Below are 19,138 nucleotides of genomic sequence, written 5' to 3'. Positions count from 1 at the left end.
ACTATTGGCTTAAGACCATTGACTGTTTCTACAGTCAATGCTTAAGACCAGTTGGAGCACTAGGGGGCGGACCATCCTGCAGCTGCCCTGTTGTGATTGGTTGAGACACTCCAAGCCGGGATAGTTTGAAAATAGTGTGGCTGCTGCTAGGTTTGTGACTGTTTTCCAAAGAGACGTTGGTGGCTTTCAGCCTAAAAGTTTAAAAGAAAAGATTTTACAAGTTCTTCATGGAGCAGGATTCGCGGGATGCTGCGTGTCCGGGGAACGACGCGTCAGACGTGGTCGTGGTTAATCTGGACTTTGTTAACGGAGACACGGACAACGGCCCGGCCGATAAAGGCTACAGCGGGACGGATATAAATCGAGGTGAGGTCAGCAGCAGTGATCATCCACGTCCGCGTTGTAATCTTTTAAAACATGAACCAGCTTCTAGGTTTCCTGCCGTGCATTTATCTGCTCTAGTACTACTTAACCGACCCGTGTGTGCTAATTACAGCGCATATGCGCTTTGTAGCAGGCCTGTCACGTTAACACTGCTAACTTTCATGTTTCGTTCACGCGTCTACGCAGACTGTTCTGCAGCAGTAATGCAGATAAACGTACACGCACATCATGCTCTAGGCTGAACCTTAAACACTACTGTGGCACTTGAGGTATGCTTAAATTTTGAATGGCTCTTTCAGCCCTCTGTGCAAATCTACTATATGCTAGTATACGCTCCAGCTGTAAGGTAACTGGTGTCTCAGATTAAGTGGTGACGGTGTTCTGGGAATCCATCCTACAACAACGGTCAAACAGATGTGTGGTAGACTTGCTTTTCAGGAGTCGCTAACAACAAACCAGGAAATAAACGCTGAATATTTCATTTATGAGGTTAATTTAAACACAGTCCGTCAGTCTTATTACTTTTGACCAGTAAAATAGTCCATGTGAATGAAGGCATGAAAAAGAGAGAAGATTTTTCTCTATGATGTTTCCGTCTTTAACAGCCCTCTTTAAAAATGAGGAGGAGAAGAAAGATGAAGATGGTAGTGATGACGACAGTGGAACATACTACTTTAACACTGAAGCGTCGGGGACTCGGCTGCAGAGACGTGAGCCACCTTCAGGAGGAAGTTCAAGTCTTCCTGATACGTTCCAGACCAGCCACCTGTTGTTCTATGAGAGGTTCAAGGCCTACCAGGACTACATGCTTGGTAACCAACGTCTGGTAATATTAATAATCATAACTCTGAGAAATTAGACTGCTGATCTCAGTCCTTGTGTTCTTGTGTGTGTAGGAGACTGTAAGCCTTCAGAGGTGAAGGACTTCACAGCAGACTACCTGGAGAAGACAGTGGAGCCATGTGACTGGTTGGCTCTGTGGTCTACTGATATCTTTGATGTTCTGGTGGAGGTGACTTAATGCTTTCATTAACCCAGTGGTTCCCAAACCTTTTTTTGCCAGGCCCCCTTTTTACAAGAAAATGTCCCCCCAAACACACACACCCATATTTTGTTTACAAACTCCATTGCGGTTTATTTCACACCTCAAACATTTAGTAAACGATTAAGCAAATACAAGTAAACGGCAATAAATAGGTAGTAATAAAATATACTACTAACTCTTTTACGCCACGTCCACACCTACGGGTATTTTTGAAAACGCAGCTGTTTCTATGCGTTTGGGCTTTTCGTCAACACACGTAAGCGGCGATGCGATTCAGCGAAAACGGAGATTATTTAAAACTCCTTTTTGCGTTTACGTGTGGGACGAGGATTACAGAGTTCATCACGCAGCGTCAAAGGTATGTGCCTCTTTTCACGTCACGCTGTGCGCCACGTTATTGTTTACATGAGATGAATTGCAGAATGGCAGATAGAGATAAAATACTGTTACTGTTAATCTGACTATCTTCAGGTTTTACACGCTTACATACACACGCAGTTACTGTCCCTGCATTTAGAAAGGCAGAGGCGTCACGGTGTAATTATTTTACGTGTAGTTGTTTTTTTTCCTGTGTAATAATTTTCAACATTGCTGTCAATACATTTTTCAAAAAATGCCTCTCTGTGCAAAATGAGTTTAAACACATAAACAGCTGTGGGATACTGTTTGTCCGTGATTTGAACCGGGGAACAAATTACGGCACGATCAGCCTGATATTATTTGTATCCCACTGTAACTTTACTGCATAAAGAGCTAACATGTCCAAAAAGTCAGGAGTAGTTAGTCATTACAAGAAGTGTTTGTGAACTAAAAATCAAGAATGTGGGATCCTGTTTGTCCGTGATTTGGAGAGCCCAGCGCGTGCTCCCGACGCAGGAAAACTAATTTTGCAGGGGAGACCTACCTTGGCACTTGTGCAGGTGAAGCCAAAGGGAAGATATGCTTCACCATATTTTCCTGTCTTTGACTTGGAAGGAAGTTGGTTTGGAAACATATTTGGCGATGCTTCATCTCCTGCTTTGCGTTTGTGTGGGAGCCCCGTCAAAAACCTGTCCACAGTGTCCAAGCGCTCTTTTTTTTTTCTTTTTTTTTTCTTTTCATACCGCGCCCCCGGCCCCACACTTTGGGAACCTCTGCATTAACCTATGATCACACAGTCTAGTCATAATGACATTGTAAGGACCACTTTCCATCCCTCTCTAATGACACATGTGAAAGCTGAGTCTGCTGTGCAGGGTGATGGCTGTAGCCATGTACTCCACTGTGCATCGTGTTTAGTTGCGTGCGGCAGTTTGCAATAGTTAGTTTGTTCAAAAGTGCAAACAAAAACCGTCTCAGCTTTGTCAGCTTTATCAGCTTTATCAAACACCGATTGCCGTCTTTAACTTGTGACAGGAATGTTGTTTCTGGCTCACATTGACTTGATGTCATTCATGACAGAATGTAGGCCAGCGAGTCCTTTACAGCAATTTAAATGCCTAGAAATGATTCTGGCTGCCATTCAGCTGTAGCGATTGTAGGCTGTCGGTGCGCTGTTTACCTCAACTGTCAAAATGTCTGTTGTCCACATCATTTACTCTGGAGGAAAGTGTAAGACTTTGTGAAAGGAGTCGATATGCGTGGATCAGTCAGTGAAGCTCACTTTTGTCTCATGACAGAGGTGAATATGTTGAGGATATTCTGAACTTTTCTGTCACTAAGTGTTGTCTATTTTATTTTTTTGCAGTCTCTGTTAGGAGAAACTTTGCTTGAAGTGGATCTAATGTTGCCAGACTCAGACATTTAGTGAAAAATTTTTTATACTGTTTAAGAATGTAATCTAAGTGTTTATCAGAGGGAAAGTGTGATTTTTAAGACACTAGAGCCTGACATGCTGGCATGATGTTAGCTTATGACCAGCTGTTCTTTATCCAAATTGTAGTCAGCTGTCCTGAGACAGAAGGGTCAGATGTGTAATCTGCTGTGACAATTTCAGGAATAAAAAAGCATGTTTATACATTGTCTAAAGAGCTTGGAAAGAAAAGCGTCTGGACTTCTTTAAGTTGCTTGAAGAAGTTTCGCCTCTCATCCGAGAAACTTCTTCAGTTCTAGGGTGAAATGGTGGAGAATCCCAGATTTAAACCCTGTGGAGTATCCCCCCCAAAGAGGGACAAAGGACCCCCTGATGATCCTTTAATCACATGAGCCAAGGCGTGAAAACGGGTGAAGGTCACAATCAGCCAAGATTTCGGGTGAGCTCATTGTGAAACCTGGCCCCACCCTATCATGTGATTTCCTGAGGTGAGATGGCCCTCACACCCACTCAGTGTGGGTCCTTTGTCCCTTTTTGGGGGGATACTCCTACAGGGTTTAAATCTGGGACTCTCCACCATTTGACCCTAGAACTGAAGAAGCTTCTCGGATGAGAGGTGAAACGTCTTCAAGCAACTTCAAGGAGTCCAGACGCTTTTCTTTCCAAGCTCCTTAGACCAGCGGTCCCCAACCTTTTTTGCGCCACGGACCGGTTTATGCCCAACAATATTTTCACGGACCGGCAATAAGGTGTCGCGGATAAATACAACAAAATAAAACTAGTGCCGGTACCGAAAAAAAGAAGATTTATTCATAACACACGTGAAAAGACCCAGGAAAACCGAGTTAACGATAAAAACGATAACAAAATAACGCTGAAAACCGATAAAAACCCTGAAAACCATACATTTCACACCTGAGCCTCAACTCCTCGCGGCCCGGTACCAAACGACTCACGGACCGGTACCGGTCCGAGGCCCGGGGGTTGGGGACCGCTGCCTTAGACTACGATGACCTGGATGACTGAGAACCTTCACAGACACATGTTTATACATGTTTTTCTGTGTTGGAGCCCTGACTTCAGTTCAGGAGACAAGGGCTGTGTCCCAATTCAGGGTATGCACGCTTGAAGTACGCACACTACGCGTACTACGTACGGTGCGTACTACAAGTACGGGAAGTGCGGAAGTGAGAGGCTTGTGAAATGGGACGGTCTAGCCTTCGTCGCGCTGTTCAGGTTGCCTAGCAACCATGATACTAACCGCGAGACTGATTCAGGACAGACAATTAGTTATTTTAAACTTTTCTAGCAGTCCTTCACAAACAGGGAACAGTCTGTCTATTCTCTCCATCTATCAGCTGCTGCTGGCTCTTCCTCCTCCTCTTCCTCACACACTGCTGAGTTTGTCCTGGTGGATCATCAGGGGTGCAAAGCCTCACAGATGATGTGCAGCAGTGGGTCCCTCAGTCTGTCCTCACTCTGGACACTTGCAGTTGTCACACATGGAAATCAAATGTGTTATAAGCTGCAGGATTCAAACACAAGTGTAACTTATAAATACATGTTCATACTTTTATTCCACAATCAGAGAGAAAGAAACAGAGAGAGAGTGCAGGACAGACAGACAGGTGACAGTCTCAGGTGTATACACTGCTACAAAACAGCACAAGAGAAGGAGGATTTAGTGTTTGTGTTATTACGAGTGCTAAACAAGAAGAGTTCCAGATGGTACAGTGGACACGTGTGACTCCTGTGATTAAAGCATCTTTCTTTCAGCTTAACGAGTGAACCGTCAGCTCATTCAAACACACGTTAAAGTCCGTTTGGCTCGACACCACCGAACAGAGGCATTAATATAACATAGCTAACATTAACAGTGCAGTGAATCCTGCTTGTGCCGTCATATTCAGGACTGCAAACCGAGCAGCATCACTGACTTTCAGCTTGTTGTGTTTGTGGATATATGACTGACTTTAATTATCCATAAAATCATCACATTCTCTGTAAGATTAAAGTCAACTATATATATATTTAGAAGTAGAGGCTTTAAAACCAAGTTACCGCTGAAAGTACAAACATCACTAATGTCACATAACTTTGCCGACATGTGGCCAACAGTAATGTTTTAATGTTCTTAAACATTCGCACATAAATAAGTGACATCATATTCAGTACTTACTTTTGACAGTTCACTCTTCAGCCGCTCCCTTCTGCCGTATTTTGCGGCAAAATTATCCACACCACACCGGCGCTATGGATTGTGGGATATATGGGGCCTGCAAGCGTGCACGGACCACGCTTGATATTTGGGGAAATCGACGGGCGCATTTGGAGACGCATTTGAAGTACACTTTGAATTGGGACAGCCGTCGTCGCGTGGCGGTGACGTAATCGCACTTGAAATGCGTACTTCAAGCGTGCATACCCTGAATTGGGACACAGCCAAGGTATGAGGTGAGGAGGAGGAGGATGAGGGGCAGAAGACAGAGGCCAGTGGTGAAGTCATGTAGGTTGAGAGTTAGGCATTTGTGATCTTTAAATGAAAAATTATGCATATGGCGTAGTACGTATGTTGTTACTCTCCAGTGACATACAGTCGTAATTAGGCAGAACAGAGACGTCCAACCTGACTGCTGTATTCAAGGTGGTGGGCCAGCATGGCAGCATCCACAAACTGGTGCCTGCTCCTATGCACTCTTAATGGATAAGTTTTTAAGAACACATCAATTTGTTAGAAAATGTTATTGCACACTAATCAATGTATATTTATGAGTGCAGCAATCTTTTTTTACTAAAAACATTACTTTCTCTACCTTTTTAAAATTTCTTTAGTTATTCTTAAAGTGCTCAGTGGTTATTTTATAGTTTGACTTAAGATTTCCATGGAAACACTACCCACAGTGCTTTAGTGCTTACGTGTGACTTACACACTGTGCCACAGCTATATTGTACTGTAACGCTGTTGATGGCACCTAGTCTCAGTAGACTCGCACTCCAGCTTAGGTAGCCTGCCATCAGTGACTGTAGCTCACTGGAAAAGGACAGAAAAAAAATAGAGCTTGAGGGGCCTGCACAGTATCTGCTGCCTTTACAGAATGTCAAAATGCACATAATCAAAGACGCAACAGACAAATGTGTGTGCTAATGTAGAGCTTGGGGGAAGGTAGGGCTGCTCGATTATGGCAAAAATGATAATCACGATCATTTTCAATGAAACTGAGATCTCGATTATTTGACGATATTTATTTAACAATAACAATGTATTGAATAATGGCTTTAAAGATTGTCAAAAAATAATATAAAATAGTGTGTAAATACTGATAACAGTGCAAATGTTTCCAATATAAAAAATAAATGAAAAATGTAAACATCTATGTTTAGTGAACTTCAAAATATTGCATAGTATTTATGCATACAAATAACCAAACATCAAGGCAAGCTGTGTAGCCACACAATGCACAATTGCATCAAACTGACATTGAGGTATGTCAACTAAAGTTGCTGCTCCTCATTGTTTGATCGTATGTCACTTTGTGAGCGGTCTTCAAATGATTGAATAAATTTGTAGTGTTGCTCTGTGGTGCAGCTACGACACCGTAGCAAAGTTTACACACTATGTCTACTTGATCCACGTCTGACTCCGCGAACCTGTAATGTTTCCACACCACTGAAGTCGTTTTACCTCTCTTTTCAACCAACAGCATTCTTTCTTCAGCAGCCATTATCCTCTCCAAATAACTTCTGCTTAGCTTTCCGAGCTTCCTCTTAATTGTTGTGACGCGTGTTCAAATCGCAGAGAGGTGCGCTCGTTATACCACATGGAGCAGTGCAAGAGTAAAGCACGAGGGAGGTGCTAATAATCGACTCAGTCATTTTTAATGATCGTTGAAAGCCCAGATCGTAATTTAGATTAAAATTCGATTAATTGAGCAGCCCTAGGGGAAGGTGGTTTGTAATCCTTGGGTTGTGACTGTTGGTGATTTCAGGTGCGAGATGTGGAAGTGAAGGACCTGAAGGCACGTTTGAGGCTGGTGCTGCCTCTGCAGTGTGATACCAGAGGCTGTGAGCTCAATGAAGAGGCCATGACATCTCTTCTGGAGGCCACTCAGCACAAAGTGCCTCTGCAGGAGCTGCAGGTGGTCTACGAGGAGTCTGGGGACTTTGATCAGACTGCTCTTGCCCTTGAGCATGTAAGGTAGGGCTTGGAGGCCACAGGAAGATTACATGTTGTTGTTTTACCCTGACGTAGATGTGACATCCTTTCCTTTCATCTGCAGGTTTTTCTATAAACACATTTGGAGGGAGTGGGATGAGGAAGAGGAGGATGATGACTTTGACTACTTTGTCCGCTGTGTGGAACCCCGGATAAGACTGTGAGCACTCTAGGATGAGCCTATATTAAGAAGTGTTGGTTTATGCCCATAGCCCTGACTAAAACATGTCTTATGTCAGCTACTACGACATGTTGGAGGACAGAGTCCCAGCAGGCCTGGTGGCAGAGTACCAGTCCTTACTGGAGAAGTGTTCCAAGTGCTTCCAGCAGTTCTCCGCGTTGCGCAGTGGCCTCAGTGCCGACTCGGATTCAGAGCTCGACAACGTGTCCATGGTAGAGGGCCTGAAGCTCTGTGACCAGCTGGAGACCTTCAAACGGAAGCTGCGCATCATTGAGAACCCCCTGCTGAGGTAGTCTGCATGTCCTTGAGCCTCCTCCTCCTCATTGTTCCTTCTCATGCCCAATTTTCTACACCCCTCCTCTCATGTAGATATGTGCTGGCCTATAAAGGAAATGCGAGGCAGCAGTGTGTGCAGAGCAGAGGACCTCGAGCATCAGGCGCAAAGGTGGTTCATGTGGTTACAGCGTCCTGCAGCACCGTTCAGCTGCAGTCCCTGCTTAGTGCCAGACTCATACCTCTATGCTCATCTGAAGACACTGAAATTCAGGTCAGTTCCACAGAAGCATAGCTGTGTGTCCAAAGATCACGTCAGCGAATCGGCTAATCGAGACACATAAATTGCTAATCTACCTGAACTCTCAAAGCGCTTTTTACAACATGCCTCACACCCACAAGCACTTTTTTCTATCCTTTTTTTTTTTCTTGTTTTTAACGTTCATACTCTGATTGATGCATCAGAGAACAACTTGGGGTTAGTATCTTGCTTAAAGGTATTTGGCATGCAGACTGGAGCAGACAGGGATTGAACCACCAACTAGGGCTGGGTGATATGGCCTAAAATCCATATCACGGTATAATTTGAAGCATGTGCGGTAACGATATATATCGCGATATATTCTTTTCTTCTGTATAACGTATTTTACACACTATAAGGCGCACTTAAAATCCTTTAATTTTCTCAAAAATCGACAGTGTGCCTTATGTATGAATTCTGGTTGTGTTTAGTGACCTCGAACCGATTTTATGTAGTACACGGCGCTTGAAGGGTTACTGAAGTTGGGCTAGCTGGTATATAATGATGTGCTACGTGATCGCTGGCAAAACAGCTACGTTAGCATAACATTAGCACAGTGAAATTGAAGGATGGTCGCTAACTTTTTTCCACTCGATAAAAGTTAACGTGAGGGTTTCTGGTGGTTAGGGACAAATGCAATTGCATGGCAGGATCCTGTAAACGGACCAAACTTCAGTCAGGAGAACAACTGAGATAATCCATCCACAATACGAGGTTGGTCATTAATATACTGCAACAAAATGGGAATAGAGCAGTTGTTAGGGAATTCAGCATTAATGAATCAATGGTAGGGAAGTGGAGGAAGCGCAGTTTTTGGCTTTCCCCATATTCCAAAAGTGCTTCGTCTCTTTGCTATTACTGTCGCCCAGCATAATTTGCAGATGATGTTGTTTGCAGCCGCTGCGATGCTTTCGACCAAAACAGGCGCAGCTTGATGACACCATCAACATGCGCTATCGCGGTAGAGCGGTATAGTCAAAATCTCTACCGTTGGCCAAATTTATGTCGTTTCTACCGTATACCGTTTATACCGCCCACCCCTACCACCAACCTTCCAATTAGCAGATGACATGCTCAAACTCCTGAGCTACAGCCACCCAAACTCTCACCTTAACCCCTTGCACTGACAGTAACACAAAAAAATGAGGGATCAAAAGTAAAATGTGGTGGAGAGAAACTTACCACAATAAATCAAAAGTTCTCTTCTCAGTTTTAAAGACACACACACAGAGCTGCAGTGTGAACCAAAGACGTACCATTTTGTTGAAAATGCTGAAACATGACTGAAGCTCAGCCCGCTGTGTACATTCATGCTCTATTACACACCAAATGGCAAAAGTATTTATAAACTGCTTTTAATGTTGTTGGCTTGTAACCATAGTGAGGTGACTGTAAGCTGCTAATGGTGACTGTATGTCTAAAGACTGTGTCATGTACGTAGTTCCACAGAGAGCCAGTATCAGCTGTGGATTCATGCCATCAGGGCGACTTGGTGATTGTTCTCCCAGGAATGTACAGTGTCAGCAGCTCCATCTTCATACCAGACTCCATCACCATAGAAGGTAGGACACTCATTGTCATGCTTGTGTAGAAGTGATGCTAAACATACATGGAAAGCAAAGATGTCTAGCTGATACGGTGTACATTTTAGGACATCGTCAGGTCTCAGGAAAAAAGTTGTCAGGTCTCAGACAAAACAATGTCAGGTCTCAGGAAAAAAGTCATCAGGTATCAGGAAAAAAGTTGTCAGGTCTCAGGCAAAAAAAATGTCAGGTATCAGGAAAAAAGTCATCAGGTATCAGGCAAAAAAATGTCAGGTCTCAGTCTCAGACAAAAAAATGTCAGGTCTCAGTTCTCAGGAAAAAAGTTGTCAGGTCTCAGACAAAAAAATGTCAGGTCTCAGTTCTCAGGAAAAAAGTTGTCAGGTTCTCAGACAAAAAATGGCCAGGTCTCAGACAAAAAATGGTCAGGTCTCAGTCTCAGACAAAAAAATGTCAGGTCTCAGTTCTCAGGAAAAAAGTCATCAGGTCTCAGACAAAAAAATGTCAGGTCTCAGTCTCAGACAAAAAAATGTCAGGTCTCAGGAAAAAAGTCGTCAGGTCTCAGACAAAAAAATGTCAGGTCTCAGGAAAAAAGTCGTCAGGTCTCAGACAAAAAAATGTCAGGTCTCAGTTCTCAGGAAAAAAGTCGTCAGGTCTCAGAACACGAGCTATCAGACAGAGAAAATCTTCCTGCAGGTGGCGCTGTTGTCATGTGCCAGCCGAATTGATTTCCAAATACGTCATCAACGTGTGACAGTTGAAGAACGTAAGGTCATTGACCTCACCGGAATTCTACCACAGTTCATGCTCATAACAACACAACTTAAGTTTAACTTGCTCTCCCTTTTGTCCATACTTTTGCCACAGTTGTGTTATATTAAGTTGCGGTAGGTTGTGAAAGTTACATAACGCATATCAGAGAAGGAAAGCTAATTTTGTACAATAAACTAAGTCAGCACTATTTTTGTCTGGCTAATTCAGACTTCAACCCTAGAAGTTTTAAAACTCTTCTCAGATACCTCTCACTGTTAAAACACAACACAGACTTACATTATTAAAGACAAAGTGCATCTTTTGTCATTTTAGAGATTTGTCATGGAAACTGTATCTCATAAAACACATGCTTTTGAAATGCAGACTTACCTTATTTTATGCCTATATGAATTCAGTACACAGCTGATTTCCCTTTGTTTTAAGCCTTTCTTGAACAATGTTATTATCATTGTATCTTGAAAGGTTAAGTGTGACAACAACAGTCTAATTGATCACCCACCTCTTACACTGACCATAAGTAACTAACCGGTAAATTATTAAACCTTTTTAGGTGGTAATTACACTAAAAGCAGCATCTATTCAGTGTACACAAAGGAAATATTATGTGTAGCCAAAAAATACACTTTTTTGATATTCAATTCAATTTTATTTATATAGCGCCAAGTCACAACAACAGTCGCTTCAAGGCGCTTTATATTGTAAGGTAGAACCTACAATAATACATACAGAGGTGTATGTATGAAAGAGGTGAACAGTAGTTACTAAATAAGTTGTACTTTTGTCATTTATTTTTAATGCTCGATTAAAAAAAGTATTTTTGGAAGAGTCATAGAAACCAGCCAAAGTCGGATACTCCTTTCATCTTCGTCAGATGACATATTGCAGCAAATCTATGAACAACAACAAAAAACAACATATCGAGATCACAAAATATCTTGACAGTAGCAACAGAAAAAAGAGAAATAAAGAAAAACAGCGACAGAAAGGATGCAGGCTCCTCGTAAGCTTTCAGCTTGTCCATTCACTGAAACGTATATAAAACAATTACTAACCAGTTTAAATTTAGATCACGTTTCAACACCACTGTCGCTAGCTAGAATGAATTAGCCAGACAAAAATAGTGCTGACTTAGTTTATTGTACAAAATTAGCTTTCCTTCTCTGATATGCGTTATGTAACTTTCACAACCTAACCGCAACTTAATATAACACAACTGTGGCAAAAGTATGGACAAAAGGGAGAGCAAGTTAAACTTAGGTTGTGTCGTTACGAGCATGAACTGTGGTAGAATTCCGGTGAGGTCAATGACCTTACGTTCTTCCACTGTCACACATTGATGACGTATTTGGAAATCAATTCGACTGGCACATGACAACAGCGCCACCTGCAGGAAGATTTTCTCTCTGTCTGATAGCTTGTGTTCTGAGACCTGACGACTTTTTTCCTGAGAACTGAGACCTGACATTTTTTTGTCTGAGACCTGATGACTTTTTTCCTGAGACCTGACGATGTCCTAAAATGTACACCGTACATCCAGCTACACTTCAGGCCCCCTCGAACATTTACATCATCAGCGGAGCTCCTCGGCTGCAGCCTGCTGAACCCAAACATTTGCAGGTAGATATATAAGAAAAAAAAAAAAGACAGCACATACACTGGTGCTGTGATATCATATCACCTGTGATAGCACTTGTACATTGATATAAACATTATTGTTGCTATAGCAACACCATGTGTCCACATTCAGGGAGACAAGATGGACATGTCACTTTCAAGCACAATCAGCTATGAGGGAGCTGACGTTGAGCCGGATGTAAATGAATGTACCTACTGACACTTTTGAGGCTAGATTGCACACATTTCCATCTTTGTCACATTTTCTTCATCCTGAATGCCACGGTCTGTTGGCTAACTCAACTTAGCTGAGATCTCCTTTGATCATGGTTACATTTACATGCAGCCACCATTTAATGGAAAGTGTGTGAAATGCAGAGCCCCTTTGTGTGGTTTCAGGGGCTTCTTTAACTCTGTGTGCGTGTGTGTGTGTGTGTGTGTGTGTGTGTGTGTGTGTCAGGCTTTGGGTTTCCTGATGAAGTGGTGATTGAGAAGAAAAGCAAAGGTGACTCATTTGTGGAGTCTACAGGCGCTGATGTCAGGCTCTCCAACATCAAGTTCATCCAGCATGATGCCATTGAAGGCATTCTGTGTGAGTATTACATGCTCTGAGCTGCCATCACACTAACGTAGTGTGTCATATTCAACCAGGCAGGGAAACTGTGGAGCTAACCTTTACTCTTTAAAAGCCCAGCCGCAAACACTGAAACAAGTGCAGACGTAAGTTGATTATTTCATTTTGGGTGTTGTAGTTTTCCTGACGAAAGTGTCAAATCAGAAGTACAGTACTCGGTATAACTTTCAAACTCACACCTTAAACAGATAATTCTTAGGAAATGATATCTCGCTAATTTAGAAGACCATTATTTAGCCCGGAAAGCCAGTTTGCTGCTTTATAAAAAAAAAAAAAAAAAAAGCTCTCCTTAAAGCTAGAACATCTTACTGATTTTCATGACTAATTGAAGAAAATATAAGCAGCCCTAGATTTCTCTTCAGCACTGTAGCCAGGCTGACAAAAAGTCTGTACCACAGGCCTTCAGGCTGGCAGTAGTTAAACCGTTATTTCTCTCAAGCTATCACCTGACCCAGTGGTCTTAGCTAATTATAAGCCAATCTCAACCTTCCTTTTATTTTAAAAAATCCTTGAAAGAGTAGTTGTCAAACAGCAGATCATCTGCAGTGGAATGGCCTGATTTAAAGAGTTTTAGTCAGTTCAGAGCTCATCACAGTACAGAAACAGCTTTAGTGAAGGTTACAAATTATCTTCTTATGGCCTCTGACAGTGGACTCGTCTCTGTGCTTGTCCTGCTTGACCTCAGTGCAGCATTAGATACTCCTGACCATAATATCCTATTAGAGCGATTTGAGCACGCTGTAGGCATTGCAAGTACTGGGCTGCAGTAGTTTGTGTTATATCTATCTAATAGACTCCAATTTGTTCATGTAAATGGAGAGTCCCCTTCACACACTAAGGTTAATAAATTAAGAACCCCTGTGGAGTTCCACAAGGTTCAGTGCTAGGACCAGTTCTTTTTACACTATATATGCTTCCCTTAGGCAGTATCATCAGAAGGCATAGCATACATTTTCACTGCTATGCAGATGACACCCAACTTTATCTATCCATTGAAGCCAGATAACACACACCAATTAGTAACCAATTAACTGCAGGACTTTCTTACAGACATAAAGACCTGGATGACCTCTAATTTTCTGCTGTTAAATTCAGATAAAACTGAGTTTATTGTACTCAGCCCTGAAAGTCTTAGAAATATGGTATCTAACCAGATTCTTACTCTGGATGGCATTACCTTGGTCTCCAGTAAAACTGTGAGGAACCTTGAAGTCGTTTTTGACCAGGATATGTCCTTCAATGCACATAATAAACCAATATGTAGGATTGCTTTCTGCCATTTGTGCAATATCTCCAAAATTAGAAACATCCTGTCTCAGAGTGATGCTGAAAAACTGGTTCATGCATTTATTACTTAGGCTGGACTACTGTCATTTGTTTTTGTTTGTCCTAAAAACTCCCCGAAAAGTCTTCAGTTGATCCAAAATACTGCAGCAAGAGTACTGACAGGGAATAGAAAGAGACAACAGATTTCTCCTATGTTGGCTTCTCTTCACTGGCTCCCTGTTAAATCCAGAATCAAATTTAAAATCCTTCTTGGACTGTATCAGGGCTGAGCGTGTGATTCCCACCACACGATAAACAGCTCTCTGGACTAGTTTGGGATATTTGATATTGTGATATGAAAGTAATGTCTTGCACCAGTGTCAGTGGGATGACCTTTTAGGTCAGGGCTGGACAATTAATTTCTACAGGGGGCCACAAAATCTGAATTGTGTTGGAAGGCTGAACCACAATAAATTGAGCTTAATTCTGCTCAATATTAATTTTCTCCCATTGTAAAAAGCTATAAATTATATATTTTGATAAGCTGCAACTGGTAATCAGAAGTTTAAGAATATTCTGTAGATATTTATGTATATTTTTGAATTGTGGTGTAGGTCAAAGAGGAAAATAATCCTATAAAAGTAACAACTTAAAACAAAAACAATCATCACCGTTTAATTTTCCTTTTAGCGTTTTGATTTTCACAAATACTGTAAAGGTGTTTAAAGATAAGCAACTTTTGATGTTTTCAGTTCAGTTTAGTGAGGAAAAATCCAATCTGTCTTCGGCTTGAAATCTGGCTGAATGTCTAAGGTGGCTATTCGAAATACAGCTAAGAGGTGATCATCAGTGATAGAGGATCTGTATCTGGATTTGTTGAACTTCATCACTGAGAATGTCTGTTCACATACATAGGCTGAGCTTGTGTGGAAAGTCCTCCTCTTTGAGTGGAGAGTGAAACTCGAGCAGTGGGACTGGCCTAAACTGCTCTGCCAGTAGTGTGTCAGACTGCAAGTCAGTGCGTTCCATCTGAACATCACTGGTGCATTATCCACACTGCAGGTGAAGGGAGAAGAAACTATGTGCATTTCACTCTCAGCTGTTTTGAAGTCTTGAAATTGCCTTGAAAATTCACCATGCAATGCTTCCAACATGGATGAGTACCTTTGGAGGTGATCAGCTGATGGTGTGGCTTCCTTCAGTGAGTGAGAATATTGTCCCACATTTGGCTTAAGAGATGCTGCAACTTTCTCATGAAAGCCCTCACTGCACTGTACATTTCATGCACAAAAAGGCCCTTGGATTGCAGTTTTCCCATGCCGAGCCACCTGACAGCTGTGTGGTAGCTTACGTTTTCCTGCACTGAATCACTGTCTGTGATTCAGTGCTCTTGCTCTGATGAAGTCCAACATTTTTAGCTGTCAGACTTCGTCAACCATCTGTTGTCACACCTATCAGTTTGTCCCATTTCAGTCCCAGCTTCTCCAAACATGCATTTAACTTTGTGAAGAAATCACTCCCTGTCCCTTTCACTGACTGCATGGCTGCCAGCTCCTCCGTGATTTTTGAAGTCTGCAGTGATCCCACGTAAAAAGACGAGTAGCTGGGCAGTGTCACGTACACCGCAGCTCTCATCCAGAGCCAGGGAAAAGTAGTCAAAGTCGAACATGACCGACATTTTTAGGGGGCCAGGGGTAGTTGGCTAGCATCACCTGACACTGTGCAGACAGAAGCAGATAATTGAGGGTTTTCAAAATAAAAGCAACACAGTTGTATTGCATGCACAGCATAAACACGTGTTAATTTGTGCTTACGACATACCGTATGTGGCCCGTGTAAAATGCCCAGGTCTGTTTTAGGTCGTGTGGTCAGTTGGACTGGAGGGACAACAGCAGAAAACACTCGAATGTGTTTATCTTTGGTGCGTGGTGTTGTGTTGAGGTGTGTAGTAATAATGTGATGATGCTTTTCTTCTTGTTCCGGTTTGACTGCCAGGTGTGCGTCAGGGGACTCTGAATATGGAGAACTGTGTGCTACAGTGCGACACCACTGGAGTCATCGTGAGAACATCTGCCCGTCTCACTATGAACATGTGCGACCTGTATGGCTCCAAGGTGAGACCTGAACTCCACCCATCACATGGGTTTCTGGAAACAAAAAGTATAGCCGGTTCCTCCACGCTGTGAAGTATGTGTTACACTGGAAATTATACTGATCTGCCAGCTAATGCCCTGACACAAGATCAGTAAAGCTTTGTGTAAAAAAACAAACAAACAAATGTCCCAGTGTTCTTGTTCTATGTGTGACGGTTCTCTGATTAGCTGACTGATTATGCTGCTCCTTGTCTGTGTGCAGGGGGCAGGTGTGGAGATTTACCCCGGCAGCGTTTGCAGTCTTGTTGGTAACGGCATCCATCATTGTAAGGATGGGATCCTCATCAAGGTGAGATGAGATGAATCTTGCCAATATTTATATTTCTGCCAACTTCATCCTCCTGACTTTGTAAAGCTGTTCTTTATCACTGATGCTGTATTGTTAGGTCTTTTACCCCCATTGTGGACACAGTAGTGCTTGTGCTTTGAGTGGCAGTGATGCAGTGGTTAGCACTGCTGCATTGCAACAAACAGGCTGCAGGTGTGATGCCCAGCTTTTGTGTGTGTGTGTGTGTGTGTGTGTGTGTGTGTGTGTGTGTGTGTGTGTGTGTGCGCGTGCGTGTAGGACTTTGCAGATCAGATGGATGCATTGCCTTCCATCACCATGGAGAACAATGTGATCCACAACAATGAAGGCTATGGGGTGATTCTGGTGAAACCCAACAGTGGGGAAGAGCCCAGCATCCCTGTGAGCAGAAGTGAAGGTGGGTAAGGTGGTAATGTGAGGCAGCTTTGATAGCTCAGTGCACAATCTATAATCCGCTCCCCTTTTCCTCGCAGAGCACCCTGATGCACACACACAAGAGGAAAAGCAGGGAGGATCTTTAGACCATCACTTGATCTCCACCTCATTTTCAACACCACCTGTCAACACCACGTCCACCAGCAGCCCCTCACTACCTCTTTTGGCTGAGTCTGCTAAGAACAGCTCAGATGGTGATGCGGCTGTGTCTACAGGCAGGAAGTGGCAGTTTAGCCATCAGCTAAGCAGGAACATGGAAATGTCTATCCAAGCTGTTGAGGATCTGAAAGACCACCAAATCTTTGTGTCCTTTCAAGGAAACCAGTTCAAGCGCAATGGCATGGGCGATTTTGGCACCTTCTGCTACTAACACTGTGACCTAACATTGCCTCGCACCCCTCGGCGTTTCTGCCCAGTGTGTATGATGACACTAATCTTTTTGCCATAAAATAAATGTTGCAGGAATGTGTTGTTCTGATTCACATGTGTGGAGCTGTGCATGGGCAGTTCTGAACATCAGCTCTGTTGTTGTCAGAGTTGAAGTCCAGTGACTGTGGATGGGCCCTTCCTTTGGAATTTGCACTTTTTTTTTAATCTGTTTTATTCCTCTGAGCTGCTGCTTTAAAAAATTTTTAAATCCACATGTTGTTTTGTTTGTTTTATTCTGAGGTGGTGGCTTGCCCAGTGCTGAGGTTCACACAGATGCTTTTTAAATTGATGAGTTCAGATTTTCAGATGTGTATGACAAAGTTAATAGTTTAGAAAAGTTTCATTTGCCATGTTCTGAAAATGGAATAAAAATTAACTCTACAGTTTAATATTTAGAAAGAACCAAGTGTGGTTGATGATGCATTTTGTGAAATGGATGAATAAAATACATTTTAAAGTCATATTTCCCCCATCCTTTTCTGTCTCGATGTGCACCTTACCTGGGACAAGGAACACAACATCATGTCAGACAGGTCGGGTCTTTGCTAGCAAACTTGTGTGGCCGTCCTCGACCATTTCTGTGTAATTACATTAATGAAGAACACAAAAACCTAATGTACAACTCCTTTTTAAATGCCATGGTTTATGCACTGTTAGGTCCATATATATGTTTAGACACTGACAAGTTGTTTGTTTTTTACCTCTTTACTGAAACATTCCAAATATAGTTATATAATGGACATAATGTTTTGAGTCTCAGCTTTCAGTGTATCCTTTCAGGGTATGTTCTGTCATTATCATAAAAGAGCTGGAGTTGATTTGAGGTGTGGTGCTTTCATGTGACAAATTTTGCTGTGAACAGACAACATGGGGTCAAAGTAGATCTCCATGCAGGTGAAACAAGCCATCTTTAAGCAGCTACAATATTAGGAGTGGCAAAATCTACAGTTGGTACAGAAAAAGAAAGAAAGCACCGGTGAACGCAGCAATGCAAAAATACCTGGACATCCATGGAAGACAACAGTGGTGGATGATCATTTCCATGGTCAAGAGAAACCCCTTGACAACAACCAAGTGAACAACACTCTCCAGGAGGTAGAAATAACAATATCCAAGTCTACTATAAAGCTACAGGTGCAAGCTACTCATAAGCCTTAGGAATAGAAAAGCCAGATTGAAAATCATCTAAACCAAAAAAAAGAAAAGAGCACAGCTCTGGAAAAACATCCTTTGCCAGATGAAGGCAAGATCAACCTCTACCAGAGTGATGGCGTGGAAAACCTCATGATCCAAAGCATACCACAGCCCCTTTAAAACACAGCAGAGGCAGTGTGATGGCTTGGGCGTGCATGGTAGTCAGTGGCACTGGGACACTGGTGTTTATTGATGATGTGACACAGGACAGAATTCTGAGGCGTCCATCGCCTGATCTTAACCCAACTGAACATTTCACTTGTTGAAAACAAAACTTCAGACAGAAAGGCCCACAAAAAAAAAAAAAAAAAAAAAAAAAAAAAAACAGCAACTGAAACTGCATTAAAGGCCTGGCAGAGCATAAAAGAGGAGGACACCCAGCATCTGGTGATGTCCATGAATTCAAAACTTCATGGACGTCAAAAAACAAGGGTTTTCTACCAAGTATTAGAAATTTCATTTTCTGCCATTTAATTTGTCCGATTACTTTTGAGCACCTAAAATGAAGGGATTGTGTTACAAAAAATGCTTTAGCTCCTCAATTTAAAATTCATAATGTACAGAACCCAAATTAGAAAAATGTCCATCTAAATATTTCTGGA

The 19,138-nt window shown here is 42.3% G+C and overlaps 1 protein-coding gene across 1 annotated transcript; it reads left to right on the top strand.

Annotated features, from left to right (window-relative positions):
- Positions 1 to 78: 78 nt before the first annotated feature.
- Positions 79 to 18,861, top strand: shcbp1 (SHC SH2-domain binding protein 1). Its single transcript, XM_031730385.2, has 13 exons — positions 79 to 366; positions 990 to 1,196; positions 1,281 to 1,396; positions 7,208 to 7,416; positions 7,499 to 7,594; positions 7,674 to 7,904; positions 7,985 to 8,162; positions 9,631 to 9,751; positions 12,579 to 12,710; positions 16,014 to 16,132; positions 16,374 to 16,460; positions 16,737 to 16,875; positions 16,952 to 18,861. The coding sequence occupies exons 1-13, from the start codon at positions 228 to 230 to the stop codon at positions 17,281 to 17,283; spliced, it is 2,106 nt and encodes a 701-aa protein (XP_031586245.1). The 5' UTR covers positions 79 to 227; the 3' UTR covers positions 17,284 to 18,861.
- Positions 18,862 to 19,138: the final 277 nt, after the last annotated feature.

The sequence above is a fragment of the Oreochromis aureus genome, linkage group 1 (assembly GCF_013358895.1).
Source record: "Oreochromis aureus strain Israel breed Guangdong linkage group 1, ZZ_aureus, whole genome shotgun sequence".
NCBI classification, from domain to species: Eukaryota; Metazoa; Chordata; class Actinopteri; order Cichliformes; family Cichlidae; genus Oreochromis; species Oreochromis aureus.
This window is presented reverse-complemented; position numbering and strand designations above follow the sequence as displayed.

Excerpts from the sequence above, each read along its gene's own strand:
- shcbp1 (XM_031730385.2), top strand. The coding sequence starts at position 228 with ATGGAGCAGGATTCGCGGGATGCTGCGTGTCCGGGGAACGACGCGTCA. Across the intron at positions 7,417-7,498 it reads CTTGCCCTTGAGCATGTAAG|GTTTTTCTATAAACACATTT; the intron begins GTAGGGCTTGGA and ends TTTCATCTGCAG. Across the intron at positions 16,133-16,373 it reads GCGACCTGTATGGCTCCAAG|GGGGCAGGTGTGGAGATTTA; the intron begins GTGAGACCTGAA and ends GTCTGTGTGCAG.